Source organism: Pyrus communis, chromosome 7 (assembly GCF_963583255.1).
Source record: "Pyrus communis chromosome 7, drPyrComm1.1, whole genome shotgun sequence".
In the NCBI taxonomy this organism is placed as follows: Eukaryota; Viridiplantae; Streptophyta; class Magnoliopsida; order Rosales; family Rosaceae; genus Pyrus; species Pyrus communis.
The window spans coordinates 1437531-1458253 of NC_084809.1; the positions used below are offsets into that span (position 1 = coordinate 1437531).

The 20723-nt window shown below is 39.2% G+C and overlaps 4 protein-coding genes across 4 annotated transcripts; 2 read left to right on the forward strand and 2 right to left on the reverse strand.

Moving 5' to 3' along the window:
• Positions 1–381: 381 nt before the first annotated feature.
• On the reverse strand, positions 382–3274 carry LOC137739416 (mitogen-activated protein kinase kinase 3). Its single transcript, XM_068478984.1, has 9 exons — positions 3021–3274; positions 2666–2914; positions 2223–2441; positions 1986–2123; positions 1644–1811; positions 1430–1543; positions 1240–1347; positions 1010–1101; positions 382–897 (listed from the first exon to the last, which is right to left on the reverse strand). Exons 1-9 carry the CDS (start codon positions 3129–3131, stop codon positions 537–539), a joined length of 1560 nt encoding a protein of 519 aa, XP_068335085.1. The 5' UTR covers positions 3132–3274; the 3' UTR covers positions 382–536.
• Positions 3275–4761: 1487 nt separating this feature from the next.
• On the forward strand, positions 4762–5568 carry LOC137738794 (oleosin Cor a 12-like). The gene has a single exon (XM_068478269.1). It carries the CDS (start codon positions 4814–4816, stop codon positions 5345–5347), a length of 534 nt encoding a protein of 177 aa, XP_068334370.1. The 5' UTR covers positions 4762–4813; the 3' UTR covers positions 5348–5568.
• Positions 5569–6615: 1047 nt separating this feature from the next.
• On the reverse strand, positions 6616–10123 carry LOC137740843 (protein ANTHESIS POMOTING FACTOR 1). Its single transcript, XM_068480648.1, has 10 exons — positions 9994–10123; positions 9624–9724; positions 8861–8970; positions 8707–8773; positions 8377–8476; positions 8156–8272; positions 7934–8071; positions 7762–7843; positions 7633–7682; positions 6616–6933 (listed from the first exon to the last, which is right to left on the reverse strand). Exons 1-10 carry the CDS (start codon positions 10066–10068, stop codon positions 6757–6759), a joined length of 1017 nt encoding a protein of 338 aa, XP_068336749.1. The 5' UTR covers positions 10069–10123; the 3' UTR covers positions 6616–6756.
• A 221-nt stretch (positions 10124–10344) lies between these two features.
• Positions 10345–20607, forward strand: LOC137738995 (protein RST1). Its single transcript, XM_068478469.1, has 25 exons — positions 10345–10774; positions 11036–11317; positions 11446–11529; positions 11668–11944; positions 12295–12545; positions 12757–12934; positions 13083–13270; positions 13392–13492; positions 13577–13652; positions 13732–13863; positions 13964–14045; positions 14261–14333; positions 14645–14813; positions 14999–15129; positions 15229–15320; positions 15682–15773; positions 15859–16074; positions 16174–16251; positions 16358–16540; positions 16755–17651; positions 17749–18045; positions 18198–18854; positions 19164–19314; positions 19475–19593; positions 19749–20607. The coding sequence occupies exons 1-25, from the start codon at positions 10382–10384 to the stop codon at positions 20112–20114; spliced, it is 5565 nt and encodes a 1854-aa protein (XP_068334570.1). The 5' UTR covers positions 10345–10381; the 3' UTR covers positions 20115–20607.
• The last annotated feature ends 116 nt before the right edge of the window (positions 20608–20723 follow it).

Here is a 20723-nt window from a genome sequence, read left to right on the forward strand (position 1 = left end):
AAGAAAGTAGAAAACTAAGAATAGTTACGAATTAAGCATGGTTGGTTGTATGGATCTTAGAATGCTAGTACGTTTTTTCTTGAAATCTTTTTTCAAGTCTTCTTAGGTCTTTTTTTATCCCTTTTACTCAGCCTTTTATAATATTATCTTTTAACTGGCATATTTGTAGGTAATTAATTCAAATGTCCCAAAAACATGTTAACCAAACCAAGGGAATCTACCCCGGCACCAGGGCGATGGGACCTGGCGAGGCGGTGGTGGATGGTGTGTTGCTGGAGTGCGGTGGGTGGTTGACGGCAGTGGTGGGGTGATGGGTTGGTGGCATAGGGGATCAACGGATGACTGTATACTTCGTTCGATATAAGTTACAAATAACAAGGATAACTACGAATATTATGGACAATTGACTACAAGTATGTTAAATGATACATAGCAAGTCTGCTCACGAGAGCTTTTGGCCGTAAATCGAATTTATCTTCGACATCACATCACACACTGATAACTTATTCCGACAGTAAAACGGGATCATCCACTTTTTACTGCATAATGTAAAGTTCTTGTTTAGCTATGGAGTAGCAACCAATTATGTTGCTCGGCTCCATGATGAACTGCTCCTGAAACGTACCCATTCGCTTACTCGAAATATCAATGGAAAGATCTTTGATGCTTGGCAAGCCCTCCACTTGTACGCCATCTCCACATATGAGGAACTGATTCCCAACAATGAATGATCCGGATACCCTAATGGCCACTCCATCCTGACCGTGGGCGCGGCACTGAAGCTTTTCTACAACGTGCACAAGTCTTTCAGGAGGCCAGTCACCAGCTAGTGTACTCCGGATACTTGATAGAGTCGCAAAGATATCATTTGGGCCGACATGTTGCTTTCCTGAGAAACTAAAAAAGATAAAAGAACTCAACGACCCACAGTGATTCCGCAAGAACTCAACAACGCCGCCTATATCAATTAGATGCTGGAAATCAAAATTATAGTAGCACTGTTCAGTACCTGAAAACTGAATCTTCGTTGTATAACGTCCTTGTATGTTGCCATTGCTCATCAGGTCCATCAAATAGTAGGTAGTAATGTATCGTAAGCATCTGGTAAAAAAAATTAATAACTAAGATCAATAGCAGTAGATCACAAATTGTTAGAGATAAGATTTAGACTTAGCAATTTTAAGCGGTTTTTAGCGCACATTTGTTGGTATAAAGATAATGCAAGGGTCAAGTACTCACATCTGCCAAGTCCTTCATCCTTTGTGTTGGATCAAATACGCTTTGGACAAATGCTGCTAAGTCCACTTGGGAATCCTCGTACCTTGTGATGAAGGGGTGTGAAAGTAGCTGCAGGAGGAGAATACTAATTAAACAATGTTGATGTCAAGCTACCATCTCCCAGATTGAAATCTGTAGTTAATATGATCACCTGCTCTGCTGTTGGCCTAGCGTCTTGATCCTTTTGCAAGCAAGCTTCAATAAACGAGCAGAACTCTGGTGAAAATTTGTGTTTTGAAGGTGTAGGTGATGGATCATCCAGGATCTGCCAGTGACCTCAGAACTTTAGTTGCCAAACAACGGCGAATGTAGGCAATGGAAAGCATATGATTGCAGCATAAGATTGGCAAATATAATCATGTTACCTGCAGCATAAGATTGACAGGTCCTTCAGTAGCTGTATACGGGAATTCTCCAGTACCACACTCAAAGAGAGCAAGACCAAGGCTCCAAATATCAGCTGGATAAGAATAATTCTCATTTCGAATTCGCTCAGGCGACATGTATGTGACCGTCCCAACAAATGTCGCACACTGGTAATTACATTGTTAGATTTGTTAATACCGAAAGACCACTTTTAACATCTATGAGTCATATGCAACATGAAAGGAGATGCTGCCAATAGTGGAAATGAATGCAGGTTAAGAAACCAGTGATGAATCATGATGATTAAATCAAAGTACAAAGATGCAGCAAGGATCACAAACCATTGCCATTGAATTCTCTAAGCCAGCACTTATACCAAAATCTGTTATTTTTGGCTCACCCTTCAGATTCACAAGCAAATTGGCAGGCTTTATGTCTCTGTGGACTAGATGTCTAACTCCGTGCAAGTACCTCAGACCCTTCCACATTCGAAACATAAGAATAAGAAGCTTAAACACCATGCAAATGTGCCAATATTCTGATAAAATCTAGCTGAAACCCAGTGTGCATATGCTTACATGTAGAAGCTTTTGAAACATAGAAGAAAGTAGAGGTTCGGGTATTCTTTTCTGCAATCTTAATACATCCGCCAACGATCCTCCATCCATATACTCCAAAGCTATGCTTATTTGTCCAGAATCCGGTGTATAAAATGCGCCGTGAAATTCTACAAGGCCTTGGGAACAAGGTGCTTCGCATAGTGTTCGTATCTCAGTAAGCAGCTGTTGCCTTTTCTCCTATCATGCAACAAACAACACTAATTCAATTCCCACACTCAAAATTTGCCTGGTTTTTCGCACCATTTGCATTCGGATCACTAATCACTAGCATAAAGCTTCTAAATTTGGAATTTACACTGGGCAAATCAAAGTACTTACTACTAATCAACCACATAATCCCATTTTTTACTGTAAAAATCAAAACATAAACAGAATATATCCGAAAAGGTGAAAAATGATACCTTCTCGAAAATGTTGATCTTCTTGAGAGCTAGAATCCGATGAGTGGGAATGTGGATAGCTCTCTGCACAACACTGCTGGCGCCGCTGCCGATTGCCCCAAACACCCTCATCTCCCGCGAGGCGCACCGGTAGGTCTTCTCGGCGCTGTCGTCCACCGCCAAGGTCGTGCATTTCTGCAATCCGAGCTCATTGATGTTGTACACGCCGTACGATCTGCTCAGCAAGTTCACCGTTCCACTGTCCGATAGCTTCACCACAAAACCCAGAATCAAATTTCCACAATTTCCAGAAACCCAAAATTCAAAATTCAAACTTTGATTATTCGGATTGCAGAAAAAAGTCAAAAGTGCTTACAGTGTAGGAATCGCAAGGGTCGAGCTCCAAGGAAGGGCCGCCGGCGGAGAAGCCCTTTTCGGCGTCGAACAAAGGAGTGAGCTTTTTTCTAAGTTCTTCTAATCCAGCCATTTGGGGGTGATGGATTGATCGAAATTTGGTTCGATTTGATTTGTATTTGATGATTTGAATTTATGTACGTTGATGTTCGGGTCGTTCATCTTCATCCTTCGAATCGAAAGGGAAACCTCCACTTGGATTCTAACGCCGTTATGTTCCTGCGGTTATCCCAGATTCCAATTAACAAAACAAAACAGTGTTTTAAAAAGATTTTCTTTTTTAATTCTCGAATATTATTCCTAATATTATTACAATAATTTTTATTATATGTGATTTAGATAGCGGCAGATTGTCTGCCCTCCTGTTATGCTGCCCTCTCTATGCTCTTTTATTTATGTGATCATGGTTAAGTCATGTCAACATTTTATATTTCTATTGCTTTTTGTCTTATTATCTCTATAAAAAAAATCAATATAAAATATTGACGTGGCTTAACCGTGACCGTACAAAATAGGAGGGCATGAGGAGGACACCATATTAGGAGGGCAGACAATCTACCTCTGACTTAGATTGGTTCTTTTTTGTTTTTTCTTAAAACATGGTAAGTTTTGGCTTCATCATGACAATATATTCTTTCAAAAACGAGAATGAATTAGAAAAATATTTCTATGTTTACCATTGTGTGATTTATCAACATTAAAAATCAAATTATAATGTGCCGTGTGAAATATCAAAATGTTGAGAATTTGTCTTTTGTATTTACTCAGCAAAATTTTTTGTTGAAGTAGTTACATGGCTAGTACATAGGATCCACGATTGCGTGATTGAATGCCGCATGAGTTAAATTAAAATTGAATTGAAAGATGTGTTTTTTTTTTTTTTTTTTTTTCACATATAAACTTTTGATAACATGACAATTAAAGAATTATCAACCATTGAAAGATGTGTTTAATCTAACTATTACTCTACTCGCTCTCACTTCTAAGCAAACACAAAGACAAAACTAATTAAAGCAATTTATGTGTATTTTATGCTCTACTTAAAGCAGTTTCATGTGAATTTTTTGTTTTTTTTTTGCATGTCAACATTAGATTTGGATTCGCATTTCTTTTCTTATGAGTTGAATTATTTTTTGTTGGAAATTTATGAGTGGAAAACATTAAATTGATTTTTCATTTCTCCATTCAAAAAATAAGGTAAAAATAAAAAACAATTCGGTGCACATAGCAAGCTCAGACAAACTCCAGAAAGTAACATCCGTTCATAAAACAGCAGGCAAGGCAACAAAACAAGTGCCAGAACCGATTGAAATTTTTTTTAACGGGTTGAAAACACGATTTGATATGTTAAGTGTAACAACATAATAGTTGAAATTTTTTATTTCGAATGTCTAACTACTTGTATTATAATTTTTAATATACCAAATCGTAATCTCGAAACACTGAAAAATTCATATACGCAGAACGTGGCAACAAAGATTCCTCCACAGAAAGTCACCTCAACGTTTCGAATTAAATTTTTTTTTTCTTTCAGTAAATATATATTTTTGGTTTTTCTAATTTCCCAAAAATTGCACTGAAACTTGTTCCACATGCAAAGCCCCAACTCACCCTCACACCTTACGTGTCACCGCCTCCTCCTCCTATAAAACCACCACCTCGCCACCCCCTCTTCCTCCATCTCTATCCTTCCACAACACTTCTCCAAGCTCGATCTCTCACTCTAAAACTCTCTCTCTCAAACTATCTTCATCAATGGCAGACCGTCCTCAGCCACACCATATCCAAGTTCGCCCCGCCCAGCCGCGCTACGGCGAGCACGAGTACGGTGAACATGGTGGCCGCTTTGGCGGCATAAAGGGGCAACAACAAAGCGATGCCCCCTCGACCGGGCAAGTTCTTGCAGTGATAACCGGCCTTCCAGTCGGTGGAACCCTACTGGGGCTTGCTGGTCTCACTTTCATAGGGACCATCATTGGTGCTCTCGTTGCCACCCCGCTCTTCATCATCTTCAGCCCGGTTCTTGTCCCTGCTCTCTTCGTCATCGGGCTTGCTGTCACCGGATTTCTGACCTCCGGGGCTTTCGGTCTGACCGGGCTGTCATCGCTGTCGTGGATCGCCAACTACCTCAGAAGGTCATCGGTGGTGCCTGAGACCCTGGACGAGGCGAAGAGGCGCGCGGTGGAAATGGGGGAGTACGTGGGGCAGAAGACCAAGGAGGTTGGCCAGGACATCCAGAGTAAGTCCCACGAAACAAAGAGGCAAACAGGGCATACTGAAAGTCGTTGAAGTGAAGGGAATGAAAGATTTGAAGAGGTTTTCGACAGTTTGTATACGAAAATGGAAGGGGAAATAATGTTGTAAAACCTCTATGTGGTTTTTTTCTGTAGTTTGATGTACGTAGCTGGGTACCTGTAGACTGGCAGTTCTTGCTTTTGTGTGCAAAGTCTCTGTCTCTGTCTCTCTCTCTGATTTCCGGTACTCATCTATCACAACAACGGATCAACCGATTTCCGAGCTAAACGAATTTCACACTATATAAATGAAGAGAATCAATAACTCCTCTAAAATCACAATTAAAGGGCTACTCTAAGTCAACAAGTTTTCGTTATGCAACGGTCGGGAACATCTCTTTGCAAAGACGTGGTTTAAAGGTGGTTTTTATGACACGAATACGTGACCTTACGCTCACAAAGGAACAACAAATTCGTGATCTTACGGTCACAAAGAAACAACAGAAACTACTCTATTTCGAGGAGCAACAGTAAGGTCTTTCTACTCTCTTTCGAGGAGCAAAAGGAAGGTCGCAAAGAAGGGAATCCTCTTCCTATCATTTTCACGTAATCCTTTTCATTAAACAATTCGGACAAATTTGATTCAACGATTAAAATTATTATAATTTTTAAAATTGACAAATTTGATTCAACGATTAAAATTATTATAATTTTTAAAATGGTAATTTTTAAAATGGGTTCGTGTTTTTAAGCGTTTGATCAAATTTCAAGGATATGGATCGGATCCTTTCCACTTAATATTTCTCATCAAACAATCCAGACAAATTTGATCTAACGATTAAAATTATTATAATTTTTAAAATGAATCCGTATTTTTAACCGTTGGATTAAATTTTAAGGATCTAAATTATTTGATGAAGAGGATTATGCGGAAGGGATCCGATGAATTATTTGATGAAGATGATTAAGTGGAAGGGATCCGAAGAAGTTCCCTTTCCGCAAAGAAGCAACAGAAACTACTCTCTTTCGGGGAACATGTACGTGGTCGCTTGGGTTGGTTTGAAGACTCGAATTTCTCTAAGCAATAGAAATAACTCTTTTCGGTCTTTTCGGTCACAAAAGTGACCTTTACTTTCACGATTTGAATCCGTGACTTTTCACAAGAAGCAACATAAATCCATGACTTTTCGATCACAAGAAGCAACATAAACGACTCTATTCGGTCACAAGAGCAATCTTTTTGTTGGACCCGTGACTTTTCAGTCATAAGGAGCAATATAAACGACTATTCGGTAGCAAGAGCAACCTTTTTGTTGCGCCAGGTGGAACCACAATTAAGAAGTTTTATTGGTAATGTACTAATGTCACATTAAAGTTTAAACTCAAAACAACATGCTAGACTATACTCTTATCCTACAAAACAATACAAAATTTGCTACGGTGATATGGCAAACCAAAGGGTTCTCACTGGGAAGGATGCTCGGGATCGGCAGCACCAGCTTCGGTCTCCATGTGAGTAGGCTCGTTTGCTTCATTAGGTATCCAAAACGTGAGAACGCTTGATGCGGCGGCAAACATGGCTCTGCGAGGAGCCCACTTCAAGCATGACGGAACTCCGATGTGACTGTCCCAGCATGCCACCTATGGAGAAATACCAATTGATAAGAGTCAATATTCGACAACTTTATCTCACAAACTATTCGATTTAAACTGACTCCTCTCATATGGTTTCATCACGTATGGGGTTTTTGAGAAATTCAAGCAGCTAAAATACTGGCGGGCTTCGGGATAAATCGCGAAATGCTATGTAATTTGAAGGTACGTTTGGAACTTGGAAGTGCTTTTAAAATGACTAAAATCGCTTTTAGAGAAAATGTTTTTGGGTTCCACAAGCACTTAAAGTGCTTCTTGCAAGAAGTAGGACTTATGTGGTTTTTGTAGAAAGAACTTCAAGTGCTTGTCCATCACTTTCATTTCTGCTAAAGATTTAGTTCTAAAAAAATTTACACAAAAAGAGCCTTTAGCCATTTTAAAAGCTAAGTTCCAAAGGAGTTCTGAGATAATTGCGAAACGCTATGCAAGTCGATAACAACTAAAAGGGCTGAAAGGGTAGTAGTAGTACTGGTGATATTAGGACTCACTCAGATAAGCAATTGAAATGCTTAATGCTTTTAGTCTAACACCCCATAATTCTTTAGAGAAGAGAGGTGTGGGAGAGAGGCAGGGGGAAGCAATAGGGACAGTCTGACGGTCATATTCTATAAAACAGATAAGCTAACAGTTCTCGTGAACTAGCATCTAAAACCTTCACCGTGAGCAAATTTATAAACAAATTGATACCTCGTTTCGGTTGTTGATGCTCCAGGCGTGCAAATTTCCATCTCCAGAGCCTATGACATGGAGTGAAAAGTTAACAATCGGGAATGGATAAGATGCCACATTGTAACCATCAGCGGAAAAATACTATACCTGACACCACATACTGGCCATCTGGGGTAAAAGTTGCCTCGATAATTACATTCGGAGAGGGTTCCACGCTGTACCCACAACGCTGCACAGGGTAAAGTTTTGAACTGTTATGCATATCATTATCATAAGACGCCTATGGGAAGTATAAGACAATCTAAATACAAAAGTGCACCTTCTCCCCTCCATATGCATCAAGAACATAGATATTGTTGTTTGTGGTTGTCAATAACATTGATTTGCCATCGTTGCTAAATTTGATATCACAAACTTCAGCAGTATCTCCACCAACTAAAAAGGTGTCAAATGGACCCTAATTAGGAAAATTTTAGTTAAATTCATGATATGAAAAGTCATAATGGTGGCAATAGAAATTCAGTATTTCATAGGTTATAACCTTGTCATAGGAGCGTGAGTCAAACAATTTAATCGCACCCCCTTCCATTGCCACGGCAAAAACAAGACCTTGCTGGTCATAGGCAACTGTAGGTCTACCACGCATATGTAAAATTCCCTACAAGCATGAATTGCAAAGTTGTCTTAGAACTGCATCTCAAGTTATCTAGAGTACTTTTCCAAATTTAGCCTACATGTAATGTATTGAAACCAAAAACCTACCTGGCAGGCATTTACACGGAGATCCCATATTCTGACGGTGTGGTCCAATGAACCAGACATGAAGCTATCATTCACCGGAGACATACAGAGGGAGACAATCCTACAGAAGCAAGTAATATCATATGTAATGTATTTCCAAATTTACTTTTTGATGTCTCCCTTTGAATCGGTCATGTTCTGCAGTGATATTTAGTAAAATGTACGGATCCTACTGCCTTAAATAGACAATTAAAGACAAATAAGTACTTCTAAATGACAAACAGATGACAAGTATTCCAAATTAAACCTTATGCTTATTGTTAAAGTACTAAAGGTTCAAAAGATCCAAACCTCTCTTTATGTCCTTTGAAATAGCGAAGGCATCGATTATCATACATCGACAGATACCGCAGCGATTCTGGTAGAGAAACAGATGGAATCATTAAGAAAGTAATGCCACAGAAATTAGGAGTTAAATAATGAATGAAAAGTTATAAAAAGTGACCTCCGGTGGTATCCAGATTGTGTTTTGAAGAGCATATAACAGAACTTGGGTGATGGGTAAAGCATATACGATCTGCACCATGTTTCTTATGAAATGTAGTCTTTATCAACCTGAAGTTCATGTTTAAAACTTAAATTTCAGATACAGGAAACAATTCGAAAGTAGACAAGCACTTAATTACTGGTTAATTGTCAGGAGGACACGCGAGCCCGAATAAGCAGAAAACATGCTCAATTGTTTAAGATCCCAATGAAGTATCGCAACAAGAAAACATGGCATAGAACAAGCTTAGATACCACATATCGTTGATAACAGCAGTATAGCACAGCAAAGCAATTAACCAGTCATGCAGTCCAACATTCAACTCCAAACAAACGAGTACCTAAATCTTCAATTAACAACAATAGGATCCAATTTAACAACATAAAACCGTCTTGAGCAAATATTCCAACTTACAACAAAAGCATCAATAGCTCAAATAAAGGCACACTGTATACTATGCAAACTTCATCCCATGCTAAGGAGACTCTCAAAAGTCAGACTCTTCATGGACCCTCTACCACCTCACAGTTTAATGTCAATTCCCGTGCCAACATTATAGAATATTGTGCCAAAACTATGAGGCGGCAGGGAGTCCATGGAGAGTCTCCTTAGCATTTATACACACACACACACACACATATATGTATATATATGTACGCATTTGTACATCTATAATCGATTTCTTGCGACATAAACATCTATTTGGTAAGAGTTAACTCACTTAGCAGTTGCAATGTCATAGAGTCGAACAGAATCATCCTCGCTAGCAGTAACTAGTAAATCGTCCCTTCGATGAAAATCAAGCGAATTTATCTTCCCACCCTGAAAATCGATACACACTTTCTGTCAAAACCTATACTTTTAGATTTTACTGAAAAAAAAAAAATTGAATTTAAAAAAAAAAAAAAAAAAAAAAAACATGATTTCTTCAACGTTTTCCTCTAATTAAAGATTAATCACAACATTACACCCTAATCTAAACCAAATCAGCAACTCCAAGTAATTTTTCTGGTTATGCAGAAAATTCAAGATTATGATAACTGATCGAAGAGCGAATTAAGCATGTAAAAAGGAGGGAAAGTGGAGCTTACGAAGTCCGAGAAAACGGCGCCAATGGCCATGCTGCGCACCGTTTCGTCGTCGAGCTCTGTCATCGACGTCTTCATCCTTGCGACTGCAGGCTATGGAGTCTCACTTGAGCCACTAAATTTACCGAGGGAAGACAGAAGGGAGAGACTTCGTTTGCACGTTGTCGGGTTTATAAACGGGTCAGGATATTTCAAACCCGAATCTTTATGTGGACCTGGACGTTATAAATGGGCCCTGATTTTTTGGGTTAAGCGAGTGTGCATTGGGCCCAAGCTCTGCGGGCCTAATCTCGTGCAGAGCAATGCGACGTCGTTTAACTTAAGGCTTTTCCTCCCTGAAACGGTTATTCCCCGCGCTCTCTCTCCTCTCTCTCTCTCTCTCTCTCTCTCAATGGACTGGTACACTCCACTGCTGGAGAAGACGCGGGTTCCCCAACCGTCACTCCAGAAATACGCCGTGATCTCAATCTTCTCGAAGCTCCGATCCGCCCCGAAATATGTAGACTCCGACTCCGAACCCGGAAGAGAAGCCATTTCGCAGTGCCTCCGCTCCACCTCCCCCGCCGTCGTGGACCAGTCGGTTCGCGAGCTATGCAGCCTCGTGACAGACTCCAAAATTGATATTTCCCGCGGGTTTCTTGAGCTCCAGTCCGCACTCGAAGGGTCCGCCCCGAAATTCGTCGACCTTTTCGTCAAAGGTTTGGGTTTTTTGGTTCGGTTAGGGTTTCAGAGGAGCAATGGCAAGCAGTCGTTTATTACAGCGGAGACTCATCCGTTTGTTAAGGTAAAAGGAAATCAATGGTTTTGGACCGTGTTTGTTTGAAAAGAAATGATTTTTCTTAGCTTTATATTTTGCGGAATGAATTTAGGAATCTAACGGTTTAGTGTAATTTGAATTCAATTCTGGTTTAATGGGAAAGTTGAGGCAACCAAACAGTCTTATTTTTTGAATGTTTTGATTGTCTTGAATTTTTTGAATTTTATAGAAATGCTGGTAAGTGGGTGATGGAGTTGGAATCTTGATGATGGTTTTGATGGTTGACAGGTTCTGTCCTGCCGATCAGATGCCGAGTCGGAACTTGTGCAGCAGGTTTTGCTGTTTGTGGCAAAGAATAAGCAGTTGGGAATGGTGGAAATATGTGACTTCTTAAGACCGTTTTTGAATTATTCAATCTTAAGGATACCTTTTTCAGAGACTTCGGCGTTGTTTGCAAGGCATCTAATATCGTCAACGGCCTCTCTTTGTTGCTCAATTCCTCTTGAGGCACTGCCTGTCTTGAAAATGCTGACAGACTGTCTCGTACTTGTTCCACACAATAATTCAGAAGTAAGTATACTAGCTACGTGTATTATGGTATATATTGGTTTCTTCTGCTTTTATTGGAGATTGGTGGAGGCGGTTGACTGTTTCCCCTTGGCTTGATGCTAATTAGGTTAATTCTTGAAAATTTTCAGGATTTTAGGAATTTCATATATTTTGTGGAATGTATGGTTGATGCATATACAGTGGTTCTGAGGAATTTGGCTGGAACTGGATCGGTATATTCTTAGCTTTTCCAATTGTGTGGTTTGATCATTCTTTTGTGTGTGTGCGTGTGTGTGTCTTGGTTGATCATTTCCTTTCTCTTTTCCTACATAGTTAAAGATTAACACCTTTTTTCCTGTTCTTGTTGGCAGCTGATCGCTGAGGCTCATTACTGTGGTTTGGAACTGCTTGAGAAAATTCTTTTAATTTCTTCAGCTGGCCACATGCACTCTGGTTTGATTGAGCCCGTAGTTGAAATGTCCAAGAACTTATTGATTGCCCAGAAAGATATTGGGCTGCCTTATGTGCCTAAATTATCATCAACTATGCTTACGCTGTTTATTATCCTCATTCAGGCAGAGCTTGAGCATGAACAACTTTCTACATTGAAACTTCTCCACCTTCTCTTGAAGTGGAAGTATGGGGACGGTAAGCTTTAATTTTTTTTTCTTGAAACTTTGATAGTCTCTACGTTTTTGCAGTTTTTTATAGGTCTTGGTGTCTCTAAGAATCTATTAGGAATTGCTAGCCAGCTTATCTTACTATCTCTGTCATGTGGTACTGATTGAGCAAGAGCTGTATCCTTATATTTATGCTTTGCTTCTTGAATGACTTCACATTGACTAGTATCTCACTTTTATTTATATATTTATATGTTTTGTAATAAAAAAAGAATGAAATCAGTGTTCATTTTGGTTTGTTGTGTTCTTAATTGGATTCCATTCCCATATTCAATGTTTTCTACTTTTTGCTTATATGAATTTTACTCCCTCTTGTAGAAGATGTTGTTCACAGAACTTCATGTGCTCCGAGCGAGGAGCTTTTATTCATATTCCCTGTCATTAGCCTACTGTCCTCTCCTTCTAAATACATCAAAGGAGCAGCAACAGATGTGCTTGTCGTGTTACAAAAGCTCTTAGTAACAGTTATGATAGCACCAAAGGATAAACCAGCAGAAGAAGCAGGATATCCATCTCTTAGCACACCTGGATCTATTGTTTTTAGAATCTTACAGCGTCTATGGTTTCAGGTGTATTTTCCTTTTCTCTCTCATTATTGGACTTCTTTTCTTTGTTGAAGTAAGGGGTTGTAAATTTCTTCCAAATCAAAGCATCCTTTAATGTTTATCTTATGGTCTTCATAACCCTTTTTAAAATAAGAAAGAAAATACTTTTTGTCCACATCATATGTAGAATGAAATTATTATTAAAGTTCTAACAGAAAACTGCAACTCTTTTCAGGATCCTGCACTGTCGAGTGTCTTCTTAAGTTTTGCTTCTAGTGGTAGAACTGATGGCAAAGAGATTTATGATGTATCAAGATCTTGGACATCTCAATTACAAGAGTACACTTTATGGATTGTTAACAGACGAAAGTCCTCCCTACCTCTCTCCCAGTCTCAAGAGAGATTCGTTACTGGTAAATACTTAGGGGGCACCTTCATTTCCCTGAATTTTATTTTGGGGGGGTTGGAACTTGGGACCTCTTCCAACTTTGGTGCATTTGTCTTAATAATTACTTTCCATTTGCATCATATTCACATTTTCCCCACTATTTGTTCTTGTAGGAATGCCCTTGTTACTCTGTGCGGTTGCTGGTGTTTTAGTGATGCATCAGTTACTTGGGAGTACTGCTTTAGATTCGTTGACTGCCATTGCTACTATGGATCCTAAAGTGGGACCTCAACTTTTGCTGGCTATCCTATTCTACAATAACATATTCACTAGAAAAGATATAAGTTGCTATGGTATGTTGGTGAGTTTTCATTTCGTATCCTGGATTCCTTATGTCTTATTAGAATAGGCACACATGCTTTTCTATGTGGCTCTCTTTTTCTCAAATTTTCCGTAATTACTTTATTGAACTGGTGCTGCAGCCCAAACTTTTGACAATGCTTCCAGCACTTGCTTCACATTCTATGATGATTCCACTTGTTGTTCAGACTATCTTGCCAATGCTTCAGAAGGATGCTAAACCGTATGTACTATGTACCGTTCTGGAGAAGTTTTCTTATTTATTAATAATTTTAATTTTGTTTGAAATCCTTCATTTGATGTTCAGAACTTTGTATGCGACAGCCATTCGTTTACTTTGCCAGACTTGGGAGACCAATGACCGTGCCTTTGGGAGTTTGCAGGTGAGGTTTTTCTTTTTTATTTCCCATTTTCTATCGTTGAGTTGTTCTCATGTTTTGCATTTTTCCTTCACAACATTAGGGAGTGTTGCTTCCAAAGGAGTTCGCTGAATTAAAGTCTGAGAGAGATACATGCATCAGTATGGCCGCATCAATACGTGATGTTTGCAGAAAAAATCCTGATAGGGGTGTGGACCTCATCCTGTCTGTTTCGGTATGTTTCTCTAAATGTTTTTTTTTTTTTTTTCCTCTCTCTCTCTCTCTCTCTATGCATTCAGTTCTAAGGTGTTTCCTGGTTGTCCTTGAATCTACAGGCTTGCATTGAGAACAAAGATCCTATAATTCAAGCTCTTGGTTTTCAAAGTCTTGCCCACCTTTGTGAAGCTGACGTAATTGGTAATTCTGTTGTCTGTTAACTTGTTTATTTCTGTTGCTGAACTAATAAATTTGACTGATCCCTGCAAATTTATTTTCCTGGGCAAGACCGATTTAAAAGTTCTCGTGGCAGTAAGATTCACAATTAAATTTAAGGGACTAGGAAGAGATATTAGCTAAAGTCCTGGGGCATTAGTGAAATTTACCCCATTTTAAACTATTTTTCTCTTGTTCAGATTTTTATACAGCTTGGGACATCATCGCAAAGCACATTCTGGATTACCATGCACACTCAGTTCTTGCTCATAGGTAAGCATACGTATAGAGTGCTACTTTAGATTGTGTGTCTGCTTGACAATAGCATGAAGTACCTCCTTGTTGCTAGATCTACCTTTTTTTCCCCGTAAGGTTAAGGCGAGATGTTGAGTTCAACTCCTAGAGGGAGTCCCTCATGTTTTTCAATCTAGATGAAATGACTTGTACATACCTGAGTGTTGCTCATAGGTTATTGTTCTTTCAGTTCTGCTTTTTTATTTTTGCGGATACAAGTTAAAGAGTCTTTCTATTATCTCTTGAAATGTAAATATACTTATAGCCCTTTAATTTCTGCTTGATGGCAGCGTTTGCCTTCTTCTAAGGTGGGGTGCAATGGATGCTGAAGCACATCCTGAAGTCTCAAAGAATGTCTTGCAAATCCTGTGGAGTGTTAGCTTGTCTGCTCACTCTGGTCTGGAGTCACAATGGGAAAAGGCAAGGGCCTCTTCCTTAGAGGCGTTAGCACAATATGAGGTAAGTTTTCTGAATGGATGCAACCTATATATTGACCTTGTCCCAGTTCTGATAACCAGGTTATCATAAATCTTGTGATTTCTTCACTTTGTTGGCAACTTATCTAATACCAGCATTTTTTTAAAATTTTATTTTTGGCATAGTCCTTACAGTTTTTTTCTTTATGTTATGAAATGTCATCCTAGATATCACATATTGAACAAAACATTCAAGATTTCAAGAACAGGAGTATGGAGCTGCTTTTCTCTGAAGCAAATATTACTGTGCTCAAGGCCTTGGAAGAACTTCAAGTCAAGATCATAACTTACGAGCACCTGTAAGCAATACATTTTCTCTAATCCTACCATTATCCAAGTTCTTTGTTTAATCCATCACTTCCGTTTAAGTGCTGAGAATCTTTTTTTATATTCTTTAGTACAAGGCGAAGATTAGTTAAGGAGAAAAGAGTTTTAGGAAGTAAGATCGAGAAGCTACTGGATGTGTTTCCACAGGTGATCTTTTCTTCAGGTATCAAGAGATCGGTTTCTTATATGTGTTTTTGTAAAGAGAAGTTGGTGGACATATACAGACAATTTGCACGCACGAGTCCTGGTTACCTTTTTTTTTTTTTTTTTATTGTTCGGTAAAGAGAAGGTCAAATTTACTTTAATCCATAGTTTTTTTTGGATAAGTTTTGGATGGGAGGTTGTGTTAGAAGAAAATACAACATGATTACTTGTGTTCATTAAATCCATGTCATTAACTTATTTATTGTTGATTGTGATTTATCAAACTTAATTATTTTGATGTGCTCTTGTTATTTTTGACTTGCATAGCATATTTCAATCCTTCTCTTTAGTCTGAGCATATGACAGTACATTTGTTGCAGGAAAAAAAAGTGACGCTAGAGAGCTACCTGGTGCAGCCCTGCTATGTCTTTCCTTTACTCCTAAAGATGTAGACACCGTAGGGACATCAAGGGTAAGATATTATCGTCCATATACAATTATCACCCATATTCTTCTCTTTACTGTACTTCAAATCTCCATTATTAATGTGTGTACAGGGATTCCGAGATACACATGCTGGATATGAGGAGGCATTGGTGAAACTAGCTTCATCCATTCAGCTTTCAAGAAATATTTTTGTTGCCCTTATTTCACTGCAATCTTGGAAGTCCTTTGTGCGGCGTTGGTTGAGGGCAGACATCTCATCCTTTGACACTAAAGTCTCCGCTGTTGTCTTGGATAAAACTGCTAAAGCTGCTAGTGACATTCTGAAGGTTCACTGTCTTGTTTTGCTTTATGTTCACAGCATTTACTCCCTAGTTATTTGAGCCCGTGTTGAATTTTCTTTCTTTTTTGCTTTATCTAATGTTCAGAGTATGATAAAAGCAGCAGAAGAGGCTATTCCTAGATCTGCTGAAAACATTGCACTGGCTGTTGGGGCACTTTGTGCGGTAAGAGCAGGTCTCTTGTGCTTGAATTTTATAGTTATTATGCCTCTTTACTATGTCTCAATGCTTTGCTCGGCCTTAAGTTTTGCCTATGTTTGATGTTTGTTAGGTCTTGCCTCCATCTGTTCATACTGTTAAATCAGCTGCCTCAAAATTTCTGTTGAAGTGGTTGGTCCAGCCTGAACATGAACACCGCAGATGGTCTGCTGCAATATCTCTTGGTTTGATCTCAAGTTGCCTACATGTAACTGATCATAAGCAAAAGTTTGAGAATATCACTGGACTTGTCGAGGTTTGTAAGTTCTGTTTGATGCTATTCTCGTTTCTGTCCTTTTGTATTTGTATTTTTTTTATTTTTTATTTTATTTTAATTTTGTGTTGATCTCCCGCCTATGAATTACCAGAGATCAGAAAAGTAATCTTGATAGTTACCTTGATAAATAGGCATTGGAATAGTTTTGTGAGATTATCTGCATGTTTTTTTTACCGTTAGTGCATGATTTCAGGTTATGTGTAGAAGCAATAGCACCCTCGTCAGAGGAGCTTGTGGGGTTGCCTTGGGTTTTTCTTGCCAAGATCTTATTACCAGGGTTGATGCTGCTGATAAATCTGACGTGGACAAAGAAACAGGCAAGATGTCAGAAACAGACTTGCTTGGTATGATAGTTAAGGCGTTGTCACTGATGATAGGTCAGCTCACTCAGTTACAATCTGATGTTTTGGAAAGTCTGTCTGAATATTTCCCACCTAGCACATTTGGTATAGATGTGAATGTAACTTCTGAACTGTCACATGAGAATTCTGATGACTTTCTCGAAGATATCTGGGGTGTTGCTGGGCTTGTTCTTGGTTTGGCGAGTTCTGTAGGTGCAATGTACAGGGCTGGGGCACATGATGCTGTTCTCAAGATAAAGGGCTTAATAGTTTCATGGATTCCACATATGAATACTCTGGTTCAAGGGTCTGGGTCTTGCTCTCGGGGTTCTGAGATAGTCTTATCAGTAGGGTCCTGTCTTGCACTTCCGATTGTAGTGGAGTTATGCCAAAGAGTAGAACTGATGGATGATAATGAAGTGCATCATTTAGTGAATGGCTATAAGCAGCTCATTTCTGAATTAGTGTCTGTCAAAAAATCTGGGACCTTCTATCAAAGCCTACTGATGTCATCTTGCGTAGGAGCCGGAAACCTCCTGGCCTGCGCACTAAACGGAGGGTTGCACTTTATTGAAGTTGAACATGTAAAAGGTCTACTGGAATTGTTCAAAAAATGCTATTCGAATCCTTATCCTCCTTTAGTCCATTTGGGTGGGATGCTTGGACTTGTTAATGCTATGGGAGCAGGTGCTGGGGTCCTGTTTGACATGCAGCCTCCAACCTCAGTGCAGACAGCTTATGACCACAAGGTATTTATATTTGTCTATTCTAAGAAAATGTATGCCTATTTTGTTGTTTGGTTTTTCTGATTCACGTGGATAAAATATTTTTGGTTGTGCTGAACAGGAATCTTGCTATCTCATGGGTCCTCTACTTTCAAGTCCTACTTGTGAGCAGTATTTGACATCGTTGATGCAGGATTTATTTCTTGTTGCACAGAGTTCTGATGACCATCAATTGCAACAATATGCTGCATGGGCAGTTTCGTTTCTTCGAAACCATTTGTTCTCCAAGAAAGTTGTCAATGTTGACAATAGTCTCAATACTGATGCAGGTGGTTCAAAATCTGTTTCCCAAAGTTTTGCAGATGACAGTTCAGTTTTGAAACTTTCTTCATGGCTGATGCTTCTCACTTCTAGCGGGGTACATCTCTTGCTACTTGTTTTGTAATGGTGCACAAGTGTACTTTTTTCTTTCTTTTTCGGCCGATGAATACCTGAGACAAACTGACATCAGGTATTTCATTGTTGATGCTACTATGGGTCTTTTCTGATATATTGAATTATTGTGTTCAGATAGGTAATGCTCCTCATGTTTGCACGGTAGCAACTGTGATAAGGTGCCTTTCACAAGCCCCTAGGCTGCCAACCTTGGATTGGGGTGCTATCATCAGACGCTGCATGAGATACGAGGCTCAGGTTGCTGAGTTGTTTCCAATAGACTTATCTCTTGAAAAGGGATCCCTTAGGGAGGAATGTGTAAAGTTCTCATTGGTTCATGCAAATAAGTTCGATCCACTTCTAAGTTTCCTTGATGAGCTGTCTGACTTGCCCAGATTCAGAACACTTGAGTTAAAGCTGCAATCTTGTCTTCTCGATCATCTTGTAGATCTCATCAAAGTATTCTCAGGTTCCAGGCTTGAGAAAGTGTTTGATGATGTCTGTAGCTACTTCTCTTCGGTTACTTCATATCAATCATATGACACCAATGAGACAAGCTTATTACGGATTTCATGCTGGAAGGGTATCTATCGGTGTTTAGATGAGGCTTCTCTTGATTCTCTAGAGTACATATCCCACATAGAGAAGTGCATGGAGGTGCTCTTTTCCTTGATGCCTATGACGCAGTTGGCTGACACAGTAGGAGTAGGTCAGTGGCATTCTGTAGAGTGGTTGGAAGCAGTCAGATGCTTTGGCAAGGCTCGGAAAAGTTGGTTGTTGAAGTTCCTGCAGGTATGCTTATAACCATATACTTCCTGAATCCTAATACATGTTATATGCAGTTCGGGAAGCAACTCTTATTATAGCTTGCTCTGCTTGAAGAATATGCTGATAATGAAAATGAGTTGCATCTTGCAACCTTCAGAAAATCCAATGATATTTTTTCTGTTGCTATTCAAGCTCAGTAGTTTAATCTAGAAAGTTATAGCGCTCTATCACTATGTTGGCTTCATTGTGTTGAAAGCCATTAAGATACGGAAGTTTTAATTGAACCTGCTTCTGCACACATGTTCAAGTCATTTAATTGCATTGACCTTACAGGTTACCCAGGAGGACTTGCAGCAAAGAGATGGACAGATTATTGAAGTTCTGAAAAAGATTCAAACCAAAGCTAAGCTCGTTAGAGTTGGCTCCATCCCACTGACTGAGCTGGGAAGGCTAAAGCCTTGGATATTGAACACTCAATCAAATGGTTAGGATTTTTTTAATTCTCCTTTCATTTTTGTTAACTGTAATATGATTAGTTTCTCTACGTAAGGGTTAATCAACATAAGAAAATGGATATAGTCTGAAAGGTTTACTCGAGCAATTTTGATAACCTTGACCTTGATTTGAACTTAACATATATGCAGGTATATGGGATGTGCTCGTTGAAGTTGTAGCAGCTTTGCAACATGCAGATGGAAGTGTCAAAAGACAGTGGCTTGTTGATGCAGTTGAAATCAGCTGTGTATCGAGTTATCCATCCACGGTACGTCATGAGCTTTAATTCCCCTCGTTGATATTGAGAATTGCATTCACTCCCCTCCATTGAAGTTCATCTGGCTCTGATAATTAATAGCTATACGTGTTTGCTGTATCTAAATTTGTGGTCTCAATAAAAACTTGACTTTAATGCTTCGTTAGGCGCTACAATTTCTTGGGTTGCTGTCCGGTAGCTGGAGCAAATATATGCCGCTTCTGATTCTGGACCAACGTGCTGTGCTGAGTGATTTACCAGTCACTCTTTCCTCCCTTCTTTCAGACTCTAGTTGGGAAGGAGTTGTAGAACTCGCCGTCCCTTCCCTTTTTGCATCGACAGAACGCATTTACAATTGGGCTACACATATCATGCGCGGTGAGGATATCCCGCCTGACATGCAAACTATTGACAAAAGTGAGAGTTCCATGGCTGTTTTCCTATCAAGAGTGATGCATGGTACCTGTGTATCTTTGAAGGATTACCTGCCTCTCGAGAAGCAACTTAAGCTTGCAAATATGGCGGTTGCTTGACATAAGATCGACCGACGCTGAGTCTGTTAACCGTTGTGTGCAAGTCAGAATGAGAGATATCGGCATCTGATGTTTCTCTTTTTGAATCTCCGTCGGCATGCCTGTCATTTCCTTTATAGCAGAAGGGGGTGGAAAACTCCCTGATATCGACTATGGTGATCTGTGGCGACTGAAAGACTAATGTAATGGAATTTTGGAGTGTAATGTTGGAGAAAATTTTCAGCCTGCCGGAAACACGGTCTGATACTCAAAGTGTTGTAATGTGATTGGTTGGAAATTTTTTTTTCAAATTTTCATCCAATTGTATTTATACACTTGTTGTAACAGATCATGTTTATGGCGCACCGAAAAATCTCTCATAATGTTGGCGGTTGCTTCCGAATGCCATACTGAAGCTCAAACTTCGTATGATATGTTGTTTTGATCAGATTATTTCAACATGTATACAAGTGATATTTTTTCTTCAAAATTATAGACTATAAAATAGGTTGTATAGTTGATGTGTGTTAGGTCAATTAGTCAAGTTCATCCTTTTTACCTTAGCTCAAATCACCTTCTCCAAATTGGAAAAAAATAAAAAATAAAAAAATGTCACTTTACGAGAATTTT

Bases quoted from the DNA above. Each gene is read 5' to 3' on its own strand.
- LOC137738995 (XM_068478469.1), top strand. From the start codon at position 10,382: ATGGACTGGTACACTCCACTGCTGGAGAAGACGCGGGTTCCCCAACCG. The intron at 13,271-13,391 runs GTGAGTTTTCAT...CTGGTGCTGCAG, and splicing joins TAAGTTGCTATGGTATGTTG to CCCAAACTTTTGACAATGCT. The intron at 18,046-18,197 runs GTACATCTCTTG...TATTGTGTTCAG, and splicing joins TGCTTCTCACTTCTAGCGGG to ATAGGTAATGCTCCTCATGT.
- LOC137740843 (XM_068480648.1), bottom strand. From the start codon at position 10,068: ATGAAGACGTCGATGACAGAGCTCGACGACGAAACGGTGCGCAGCATG. The intron at 9,725-9,993 runs GTAAGCTCCACT...ATCGATTTTCAG, and splicing joins GCGCCGTTTTCTCGGACTTC to GGTGGGAAGATAAATTCGCT. The intron at 8,971-9,623 runs GTGAGTTAACTC...CATGAACTTCAG, and splicing joins TATGACATTGCAACTGCTAA to GTTGATAAAGACTACATTTC.
- LOC137739416 (XM_068478984.1), bottom strand. From the start codon at position 3,131: ATGGCTGGATTAGAAGAACTTAGAAAAAAGCTCACTCCTTTGTTCGAC. The intron at 2,124-2,222 runs GTAAGCATATGC...CGAATGTGGAAG, and splicing joins TGTTTCAAAAGCTTCTACAT to GGTCTGAGGTACTTGCACGG. The intron at 1,812-1,985 runs GTTTGTGATCCT...TGTAATTACCAG, and splicing joins TAGAGAATTCAATGGCAATG to TGTGCGACATTTGTTGGGAC.
- LOC137738794 (XM_068478269.1), top strand. From the start codon at position 4,814: ATGGCAGACCGTCCTCAGCCACACCATATCCAAGTTCGCCCCGCCCAG.